The sequence below is a fragment of the Cynocephalus volans genome, chromosome 8 (genome assembly GCF_027409185.1).
Source record: "Cynocephalus volans isolate mCynVol1 chromosome 8, mCynVol1.pri, whole genome shotgun sequence".
NCBI classification, from domain to species: Eukaryota; Metazoa; Chordata; class Mammalia; order Dermoptera; family Cynocephalidae; genus Cynocephalus; species Cynocephalus volans.
In genome coordinates this window covers 32162883-32174582 of record NC_084467.1, presented here as the reverse complement: position 1 = coordinate 32174582, position 11700 = coordinate 32162883, and the positions used below count along the sequence as shown (strand labels likewise).

At 48.8% G+C, this 11700-nt stretch overlaps 1 protein-coding gene across 1 annotated transcript; it reads left to right on the top strand.

The window, feature by feature from the left end:
• The first annotated feature begins 461 nt into the window (after positions 1–461).
• On the top strand, positions 462–5102 carry MYCL (MYCL proto-oncogene, bHLH transcription factor). The gene is made up of 3 exons (XM_063106944.1): positions 462–542; positions 891–1395; positions 4376–5102. The coding sequence occupies exons 1-3, from the start codon at positions 462–464 to the stop codon at positions 4972–4974; spliced, it is 1185 nt and encodes a 394-aa protein (XP_062963014.1). The 3' UTR covers positions 4975–5102.
• Positions 5103–11700: the final 6598 nt, after the last annotated feature.

Sequence of the window (11700 nt, the reverse complement as noted above, 5' to 3'; positions counted from 1 at the left end):
GGGGAGTAGCCCTACTCCCCAGCCTAGAGTGAGCAAGGAACGCGGCTTTAGTTCGGTCGGCTGCGGACCGCGGACGCCTAGCTAAAAAGTCACGCCTCCACCAGGCGCCCGCCGGATGCCTCAGCGCGCGCGCGCGCTGCTCCGAGCTGTCCTGCGTGCTATTTATTCCGGGGGCTGAGAGGGATAGCGAAGGGCAGGAGACCTCAGCCAGGAGGGCGGGCTGGCCCCACCTGTCGACCGCCGGGAGCGGGGCGGGTCAGGGGGCGGGGCTTGTCCCCACAGGGCCCGCCCCCCGTCCCGGGGCGCGCGACGAGATATAAGGCCGCTGGGAAACAATGCGCCTGCAGCTCGCGCTCCCGCGTCGATCCCGGGAGCGTCCGGGCCGCCGTGCGCGAGCGGGGGAGGGAGCGCGCGCGGGGGGGTCGCGCCCGTGAATGTGGAGCGCGCGCTCAGTGGCGCGCATGTGCGTGTGTGCTGGCTGCCGGGCAGCCGGGAGCCGGCGGGGAGCCGGTCCGCTCCAGGGGGCGGGCTGCGGGAGCGAGGTGAGGCTGCGGGTGGCCCGGGCGCGGGTCCCGGGGGACGGGACTGGCTGCTGGCTGCCTTCTGGGCGCAGCGCGCCCCCGCCCGGCCCGGCCGGGGCCCGGGAGCTGCGCTCCGGGCAGCGCTGGCAAAGTTTGCTTTGAACTCGCTCCCTGCAGCCTGGTCCGCGCTCCGTGAGCGACTTCCCTGGGCGCTGTGACTCACGGCCTGGCTTCCCAGGACGCGGGCTGCCAGCCGGTGGGGTTGGGGAGGGACGAGAGCCCGGCAGCCGGCTGTGCTCAGGGACGCGGGGACGCCTCCTTCTCTCGGCCCGCACCCCCAGTCAGCACATCCCCGCTTCCCTTCCGCAGGGAGCGGACATGGACTTCGACTCGTACCAGCACTATTTCTATGACTATGACTGCGGGGAGGATTTCTACCGCTCCACGGCGCCCAGCGAGGACATCTGGAAGAAATTCGAGCTGGTGCCGTCGCCCCCCACGTCGCCGCCCTGGGGCTCCGGTCCCAGCGCCGGGGACTCAGCCCCTGGAATTGGTCCCCCGGAGACGTGGCCCGGAGGGGGCGGCGGGGACGAGACGGAATCTCGGGGCCACTCGAAAGCTTGGGGTAGGAACTACGCCTCCATCATCCGCCGTGACTGCATGTGGAGCGGCTTCTCGGCCCGGGAACGGCTGGAGAGAGCCGTGAGCGACCGGCTCGCCGCTGGCGCACCCCGGGGGAACCCGCCCAAGGCGCCTGCCGCCCCGGACTGCACTCCCAGCCTAGAAGCCGGCAACCCGGCCCCCGCCGCCCCCTGTCAGCTGGGCGAGCCCAAGACCCAGGCCTGCTCGGGGTCCGAGAGCCCAAGCGACTCGGGTAAGGACCGTCCGGGCCATCCAAGCGGGGGGCACCCCATGGGTGACCAAAGCTCTACCGCTGTCTCAGGTCAGGCACTGGGCCTTTTCAAGCCTTTTGGCCACCTACCCCTTTCTCTGGCTGAAGCTGCTGGTGTAGCCCCCGGCAGTGTCTGTCTGGCACGTGGGTGTGTTGGTAAACAGTTTGGAGAAGTGGCGGGAGCCAGCGTCCCTTTGATGATGATTGGAGCCCCAGGGGACAAGAGAGACATGATTGGAGCCCCAGGGAACAAGGGAGACAGTGAGGGTTGGCGCTTAGAGAGGACAATTGTACTGTAGGGGATTTCTGTCCTCGGAAGCTGGAAGAGGTTCCTTAAGAGTCACTCCAAGCTTGAAGCTTTTTTTGTTGCTGCCTTTCCCTGGGAAACTCACACTCCCCTAGGGAGGAAAGAAGCTAAGGAGCCTTCTGTGCAAATCCAACGCCTTCATCTTTCAAAAATCTAGATCTCCAGCCTGCTTTACTTCAAAATGTCAAAAATGCTCTCCCCTTGCACCTTCCACCCCTTACCACTTGTGCATTCTCACATCACCCATGAGACAGGTAGGGGAGGAATGAATGTTCCCCATTAACAGATGGAAAAACTGAGACTTAGAAATAAGAAATCACTAGATGTGAGCCCCAGCTTCCTGCTCTCTAGCCAGCTTCTTTTCCTCAACCCTCCATCCCAACCAGGTACCTCTTCCTTGAAGTTTAGATGGTCTTCATGGTAGCGTATCTGAAAAGAGATACACCTGCCTTGTTGCTTTGGCCAAAGGTGGAAAGGTGTCCTTCTAGCTTCTTCCAATACATGTGCAGCCATCAGCTGCTTTCTTGCATTCAACAAATGTTCACTAGCCTCTACTTTGTGCCAACCTCTGGTCTAGGTGCTGGGTCAAGGCAATAGAGCTCCAGGTCCTCCTCCCCCATCCTTGATGCAATGCAAACCTTGCTGAGGGCAGACTGGAGCATCCTCTGCCAACAGACTATGTTGCTTTTAACTCCTTAGACCTGTGTACCCATGAGAAGTACTGGAGAGGGTGGTGCTTTTGTAGGACGCAGTTTGAGGCTAGCTTCACGTAAATCAGGACAGAGAAAACTCACTGTAGCTTTTAAGAATTAACTTTTACATGACCTTTTGAGAGGGAACTGGGGAAAGGGGTATGGAAGTTGTTATACACTTGATGGGAAAAATGAGGATAACAAGAAAAATTAAAAAAATTTTTTCGGTCCACTATATTAAGGTGGTTTCTAACCTGCTTGCTTTCTACACCAAGAACTTGTGTTTGTTTAATGGCTGGAATGGGAATCTTAAGGTCAAGAAACTAATAAAGATGTATCTCTACAAAGACTGGTGGAGTGGAAAGAGTATTGTTTTGGAAGTTTGGAAATCTTAGTTTGAGATCGAGAATGTTACAATTCTTGACTTGGCTGATCTGGGTCTCAGTTTCTCCCTTTGCACATGAGGAGGTTGGAGTTGATTGTCCTGCTAAGGACATTTCCTTGTCTGGGTAGAGTTAGACACTACTCTCTGAAAAGGAGAATGGTGTCTTAAATTATTTATTCCTTAGAGCTTTCCCCAGCTATGAGGTTTAACACTGAAAACTAAAGGTTTGGGGTGCAGGAAAGCCTCCTGAATCATTTCTGATGGGCAGCCTTTTAACCTGAACCTGTTCGTGGGCTCTTGGTTCACTCACAGGCCACATGGCCTAGAACAAAATGCAACAGATTGCAAACAATGAGGGGGGTGGTGGGGAGAGAGACTGACGGCAGAGCTCAGCCAATAGTGGTAGGGGCTGGGTAAAACAACATTCCAAACAGGGCTTAACCAGCCAATCACAGGCTTTGGGACCAGGAGGGCTGAATGGTCAGGTTTTATTAATGGGGAAATAATGCGATTGTCCGCACAATGGAAGCCTTCCTGACAATGGGGCCCAAGCTTCCTGATATGCAAAAGAAGCTAAGAATGGAGCTCTTCTGTTACTAGGCCGAAATGTACAAAGGTGGTCTTCTGTGTGGGGACTGCAAAATGTGTGGAGCGGGAGGGTTTTCTCCCAATCGCCCCTCTCCTGATTGGGTTAACCTGAGAGACCCTCGAGCTAGGGAATGACAGGGACATGTCCAGGTGTTTTGGCCCTTGCATCTGGGACATTGTCCTGCTGCTCAGTCTCTGCCTCTGGTGCAGGTAGCTTAGAAATGGTCACTTGCACCTTTGTGAAGTTCCTGTGGCTTTCACTGACTTGTGATTACAAATCCAACCCTTTTCTGGTCCAGATAAAGGGGTGGGGCGGGAGACCTATAGATGATGGATGACTTTAGAAACCCGTTGAACTCAGGAGCAAAATGCTCCTAAGGGAAACCCTTTCCCTCCTTTCTGTGGGTGAGGAGGGATGGGTTGTAGCCCTCCCTTTTTTAAATCTTCAGCTGAAAGGGATGGCAGAATAGAGAGGTGGGGGAATAATAGGATTTATAACTTGTGAAAAGTAACAATTCCCCAAGTGCAGGCTGTGCTGGGCAGGAACAAAGGGCAGCTCTGCCCACAGACCCCTCATTTACAATTCTGATGGGGCATGAAAGAGCCCGACTGGGGAAGATCTTTATAGCTCAACTTTGTCCCATGCCAGTAGCTCTTTCTCCCCATCCCCTCAGTGGGGGAGGGGAGAGCCTTTACAGACTGGGGGCTGTTGGCTTGGGTCTGCCTTTTGTTCTTATTTAAGCCTTGCTGTGCAAAAGGAAATCAGAGAATATTTTCCTTCTTGCTTAATTCCCCTCCTTTCCTTCACTCTGCCCTTACGCCATTACAAGTGAATCAGCTGTCTTTCTCCTCACTTCAGTTTGTTTATATCTAAACTGGGAAAATGTCACCTACCTTCCCAAGCCCCAGCACGGACAGCTAAAGCTGTAGAGTCTATATATCTGTTTCTCATGAGATGTGTTTCTTCCCTTGATCTCTTTTCTTGGACAGAGGGTGAAGAAATCGATGTTGTGACAGTAGAGAAGAGACAGTCTCTGGGTATACGGAAGCCGGTCACCATCACAGTGCGAGCAGACCCTCTGGACCCTTGCATGAAACACTTCCACATCTCCATCCATCAGCAACAGCACAACTATGCTGCCCGTTTTCCTCCAGAAAGCTGCTCACAAGAAGGGGCTTCAGAGAGGGGTCCCCAAGAAGAGGCTCTGGAGAGAGATGCTTCAGAGGAAAAGGAAGATGATGAGGATGAAGAGATAGTGAGTCCCCTGCCTATAGAAAATGAGGCTCCCCAGTCCTGCCACTCTAAACCTGTCAGTTCTGATACTGAGGATGTGACCAAGAGGAAGAACCACAACTTCCTGGAACGCAAAAGGCGGAATGACCTCCGTTCGCGATTCTTGGCACTGAGGGACCAGGTACCCACCCTAGCCAGCTGCTCTAAGGCCCCCAAAGTTGTGATCCTAAGCAAGGCCTTGGAATACTTGCAAGCCCTGGTGGGGGCCGAGAAGAGGATGGCTACGGAGAAAAGGCAGCTCCGATGCCGGCAACAGCAACTGCAGAAAAGAATTGCGTACCTCAGTGGCTACTAACTGACCAAAAAGCCTGACTGTTCTGTCTTACAAAGACACAGGTTTATTTTTTAACCTCCCTCTCTCCTTTAGTAATTTGCACAATTTACGGTGGGACAGTCTGGACAGTAGATCCCAGAATGCATTGCAGCCAGTGCACACACAGTAAGGGCTTGCATTCTTGGAAACCTTGAAACCCAGCTCTCCCTCTTCCCTGACTCATGGCGCCTTTGGCTTCCCAGCAGGCAGCTGACTGAGGAGCTTGGAGTTGCCTAGCTCACTAGCTTCGAAGAAAAGGCTGACAGATGCTATGCAACAGGTGGTGGACGTTGTCGGGGGGCTCCAGCCTGCCTGAAATCTCACACTCTGCGTGAGCTTTAGGGTAGAAAGGGATGCTCTGACTGGGTGTCCCTGGGGGTGATTCAAGGACAGCTGAGCCTGGATGCTCTCCCTGAGGCTCCTTTTTCCAGGAGACACCTGAGCTGTTTCGGGTGAAGACAAGCTCACAGACTAGATCAACATGGACCCTTACCTCACTGTCAGACACTTTACAATAGCTGAGGAGTTGGAAACCTTTAATATATATATAGTGATGTTAGAGGATGCCCCTCCTTCCACGCTCAATGCTGTGACCTTGAGAATGTTTAAAGAGCTTGGCCTCTAGATTCCTTGTCACAGAGCCCTTTGGGCCTCTTTTCTGAGGGAGGGACATTTCTGTCCTCATAAGGGACTTTTTTTTTGTTTCATTCTGCCTTTGTTATGCAATAGGCTCTACACCACCCTCTCTCGCAGACACAGGGAAATGGGTCTTAGCCTGGGGCCTAGGGAAGGCTTGGAGTCCTGGCAGTGAACTTGTTCCCTGCCCAGGTGTTTTCCAAGGGGCACTTGAGGCCATCTTGGAATCTTTTCCCAAGGCAGGTATAAGGCACCTCAGGAGGGAGAAATGTATCACTTCCTCTTTCCCACCTACCTGTCTTCTCAATCCTTGACTAATAAGTTTGAAATTCTACTGGAACGGTGCAAACCTGTCCTCCTGCAACTCAAAGGAGATTGCTGGCTCTGCAGCCACCCTTCAGCCCCCACCAACCTGCCATGAATTAGATCCCTTTTCAAGAATCTGGGCCTTACTGAAGTTCTGGGGAGAGCCATTGGGACTCATCCAGTGCTCCAGAAGGTGGACTTGCTTCCTGGTGGGTTTTAAAGGAGCCTCTAGAAGCTCTGCTTAGCCAACCATGATAAATTTTGCCCCAGCTGGACTCTGCAGCTCCAAGTGGAATCCAGGGGCAGCCTCCAATCTAAGAAAGTCACCCAACCCTGCAGGCATCATGTGGTCAACCTAAACCTGGCCTGGAAGAAGGATCAGCCCCTCCAGAACTCTGCCTGGACAGCTCTGGGTTTGGAAGTGGGGGAGGGGCAATGGTGAGCACTATATGTGGCTCTGGAAAACCAGCGGCTACTTCCAAATCTATTGTCCATAATGGTCTCTTTCTAAGGTTGCTTCCTGGCCTCAGAGAATCCCAGTGGAAGTTTGGAAATAGCTTTTCTACTTTCTGGAACATGATTTTCAGGAGCCAACTGATTCTGGAACTGTCTTTGGAGGACAGGTGGGATGTAGTTTACTGATGCCTCACCTGAAAAGCTGAAAAGCTTGTGTTTTATAAGCTGCTGTTGGGTATTATGCTGGGGGGAGTCTTTTTTTTTTTTTTTAATACTGTATTTTTGTATGCCTTTTGCAGAGTGGTGTTAACTGTTTTTGTATAAGAAAAAAACTCTTGGGCAATTCTCCTGTTGCAAGGATCTGATTTATTTTGAAAGGCAAGTTTACCTGAAATTTTGTATTTAGTTGTGATTATTGATTGTCCGATTTTAAAATGTTGCCTTCTGGGACATCTTCTAATAAAAGATATCTCAAACATGTCAAGAGTGGGGGCAACTTGTGCCATCTGAGTCCTCCTGAACCAAGGAAAACTATTTTGGGATAGCCACCAGTGATCCAGAGGGCTGCATTTCTCTAACCATGTTGCTAACCAGGTCATTCCACTCTGGGTTCCTGAAATGCCATTTCAGACATGTCTAAACAATGTAGGCTCAGTACTCAGTGAACACGAAATTCTCTTGTGAATTGTAAAGAGTTCTGAATTTGTACTTTAGAAAGCTTGAAATCCTGGCTCCACCACTTCTTTTAGCTTTACCTTTCTAAGTCCTGGTTTCCTTTTCTGTAAAATAGGGATAAATGCTACTTCACAGGGTCTTTGCAAGTATTAAATGAAGTAGTAGACTTTAACTGCTTTCTAAACTGTAAAGCCTTATATTTAGGATGATACTGTTCATATCTTAGCTGTATGATGACTTTTTGCAGGATGTCTTTTTAAAAATTTATCTGAGCATTGGTGATGTAAAGTGATTTTTTTCTTACAAAAAGGCCTTTTTTTTTTTTCCTCCCTAGATAATGAAATAGTTCTCATAAGCTTACTGTAAATGCAAGAGGGGAAAGTTTAATAGTAGCTGTTCCTGATAGAGAACTGCCTATGTCTAAGCACTCTACTTGCTCCTTCATGTTATACTACACCAACCATGTGCCTGGGCTACAGATAAGGAAACTGAGGTTGTAAGAGTAAACAAAACTACCCAAGAACATACAGCTAACCAGTAAATGAGTTGGGATTTGAAACCAGCTCTACCTGTCTCCAGAGCCAGGGGCCTTGAGCACCACATTATAATGATCAGCTTGGTTTATTAGCATGGGGTCCATGGAGGGGGTAAACATGGAATTCCATCATTTAACTGCTCTTTGGAACTGTCTCTCCTGGGAGCTAGTGCACCTGCCATTTATTGGGATGAAATAGGGCAAATGTTACTTGACCAATCAGTCACTCTGAAGCATCTGTGTGCTGGGTGAGATAGTCTTGTTCCAAAGAGCCCCCCTCTGAGACTGTGAAAAGAAAACAGTTGCTGTTCAGAAAGGCCATGGGCATCATGGTGGGAGAAGGCTGCTTTACCTCCACTAATCCTGCCTTACAGCTGGGACCTGGGTTGGTATTGCCTGCACTTCTACGGAGCCTGAATGGGGTCAAAAGGCTACACTTTTTTTCTTTTTCTTTTTTTTTTTTTTTAATGTGGCAGCTAGTCGGTATAGGGCTCAAACCCTGGACCTTGGTTTTATCAGCACCATGCTCAGGTAGCTACTGTTAATTCCTTACATTTACAAAGTGACACTCACCATAACCTGGTAAGTAAGCAATATCCGCCATATGGTACTGGAATCCAGAGAGCTTTCTTGCTCAAAGTCACATAGAAAAATCAGGATCCCAAGCCCAGTCTCTCTAGTCAGGTAAACTTTCCACTTAACCCCCACAGTCTCTAGGTCACATGTCCAGAACCAAAGTAGCTGTCTGCTAAAACAGACTTAGATTACTGGAGCTCTTTTCTTAAAACTCCCAGTGTATTCATCCTCATTTTTTTGAGGCCATTTGTCTAAAGACTCATCTGTAGGACTTCCCTCCCTTTAGTGGACCTTGAAAGAATTTGAGGGCACTCAATAAAATGGTAAGGACCCATGGGTACAGGCAAGTACAACTAGTCCTAGTTGTTTTGCATATCTTACTTTTCACAATAATCTGGAGAGCAGGGGGTATCAGTCCCATTTCACAGATAAGCAAACTGAAGCTTAGAGACATCTAAGTCATTAAGCCCCCACAGCTATACCTGCTGCCTGACTCCAAGCTTCAGCTCCTTTGAGTCAGCTCTGCTGAGAAAGGAGTGGGAATAAAGCCACTTCCTGGGGGAAGGGAGGGTGTTTCTGGAATGCAAAGTATTTTAAGCTCCTTCCTAGCTCCTTTCTACAGACACCTACCACTATCTTTGTCTGAAAATAGCCGGGAGTTTATTCCTGAATATCAGAGAACAATTTCTACAAATTAGGTTTGCCTCTGAATAGTACACCTAAGGGATTACACGCCGAACTCAGGGACGCAGACAAAGGGTGGCTGAGAACCCACACTTGGTGTAGAAAAGAGAGGTCATCCACCCCATTTGACAATAAACGGCTAAAGGGTGTGCATAACTCTTGCCCCTATTGGCAGTTATTTTGGGGAACTAAGACAGATTGAACTATCTTAGATGTGCTAAATTTGTCTAAAGTGCTCCTGAGGCAAGGATATTCCAGAATATTCTCTTTAGAAGGGGAATGGGGGATGGGGATGGCTTTGTTTATCTGTAAGGTGATAGGAGGAACTGAGAGAGAGGTTCCTTCCTAAAATAACCAGTTGGGAAGTAATTGATGACTGCGTGAGAGAAGGAAGAAAGGGGAGGTGTCTTAAATGTATCAGCTAAAGTTCCTATTGGTGTGGGGGGCATTTCTACTGTAAACCCAGTGGGCAGCTTTTGTTAATGTCTATTTATTTAGAGCTGCTCCCGCCAAAGGGATCAACTGGAAATGTAAATATGTCCTCAAAGTCTCTAATCAGGTGTGTTATTAAACGATTAGGCTAAGTGCCAGGGGTCTGGTAGGTGCCCAGTGAATACTGGATTGCCTTTAAACTTGTGAGAAGTAGTATGGATAAGTGGTCACCCACACCCAACGGATCTCAGTTCCAAATCTTGGCTCTGCATTTTCTAGCTGCCTCAACTTAGGCAAATTATTAACCTCTCCCAGACCCAGTTTCCTCATCCGTAAAACAGGTATAAATTGTAGCACCTGCTTCATTGGGTTGTTGTGAGCAATAGCAAGTGCTCAGTAAGTGATCAGTGTTATTTAAACCATGTTAACAAACCACACCTAGGGCCGGCCCCTGGCTCACGCGGGAGAGTGTGGTGCTGATAACACCTAAGGCCACAGGTTCGGATCCCTATATAGGGATGGCCGGTTAGCTAAGTGGGTGAGCGTGGTGCTGACTACACCAAGCCAAGGGTTAAGATCCCCTTACCGGTCATCTTTTAAAAACAAACAAACAAACAAACAAAAACCCACACCTAGAATACAGATTAGTCATATTTGAAAGATGATGGACAGAAGGAATTGGCAAAATAAGAAATCTTCCCAGCAGGAGTACTTAAAGTAATCTGGAATGTACATATTGATGCCTCAAGAGATGGTAAATCATCAGGGAAGGAGTAGCCAGGATTTGGGGAGGTTGGGATAAGCAGAGGAGGAAGGATGGGCAAAGATCCAAGCCTCTGACTGGTCCACATCATCCATGGGCCATGCCTGGCAGGGGCTGTGCATCTGTAAAACTGGTGCACGTACAGACCCCCATTTTTCCTCACTGGCCACTGTGGTGCCTTTAAATGGACCTGGAGTCGTTAAATACTCTAATACCTATGTCGTTAAAGCAGTGATTCTCAAACCTGAGTGTGTCTTAAGAATCTACCCACCCCCAAGACCCTGATGCAGTAGGTCTGGGCCAAGAATCTGCATTGCTAACAAGCAAACAGAGAGGTGGAATCCTGAGGCCACACTCAGAAAAACATTGATATAAGGGGTTGGAGCCCAGATTCTTTGAAGATACAATGTACTCACAGAAGATGGTATAAATGGTATAGTATATTGGTTAAGAACAAGGACTTGGGGTTACTACCTGTGTGATGTTGGGCAAATAACTCAACTTCTCTGAGTCCTAAAAGTCTCCTTCTTCTGTAAAATGGAGATAATAATGATACCTACATCATAGGACTGTTGTAAAGATCAAACAAGTTGTTACGTGCAAATATGATCACAAAATAAGGTAATATGTGTCTCAGTCAAGGGCTACAAGCCTCAGAAGGGGAAGAGAGAACTTTGGAGTCATCAAGAAACTTCTTGCTGGAGATTGTGACTTTAACTGGGACTAAAAGCACAGGTAGTATTTGGCTACGTGAAGAGAAGGAAGGTGTTTTGGGCTAAGGGAAGAGCGGTTGGAAAGGTTTTGTCAAATCTGGGGAGAGGGGAGGAATCTGATCTGATTTGCTGGCTGGGTAGTCTCATTTTAACAAAACAAGGAAGGTTGCACTAGATTTCTAAGTGGATCCTTTTAATAGCAAACATCCTCTTGTGATTCTTTGAAATACAGAAGTCAGAGGAAGAAACCAATTGTGGTTTGGGACACAATGAGATTGAGGAGATGGGGTCATCCAAAATGAAGTGCCCAACAGGAAGTTGGAAATATAACATTGAAGCTTAAGAAAAGGGTTTAAATGGAACATACAGGTTTGAGACTTACAAGGATATAAAGATTATTAAGGCCCAGAATGCCAAGCCAAGAAAAAGAGAAGGGCCAGAGAAGTAAAGGGGAGGGTCAAAATAGCCATGAGATTACAACTGGATAGGACCACTGCTGGCTCTGCATCTTTTCCTCTTTGCATCTCCCCCACCCTGAGTTTACTGCTTTCAGGGATCCCCTGTTGGTGTGCAGATTCTCTTAGAGGGCTGAGCAGGCTGGAAGTGAGCTCCTTCTGAGAACATTCTGGTATGCTCTGGAGCAAACCCTATAACTCAACTTTAGGTGTAACACAAACCCTATAACAAGGTGAGCTCTATTCTCTTCTTCCCCTCATATGTTTTGATCATATCTGATACACCCAAATTTGAATTGGCCAGCTACCAGTGAAAACAGTAATATAAACAGCAATTCATGGAATCAATATAAGGTGTTATGATTACTCATAGGCACTGTACTAGGGGGAATACTGTCCCCACCACCACTACCTCCAAAATTAAGGTTCTTTCAGAACCTGTGCATGTGACCTTATTTGGAAATAGGGTCTTTGCAT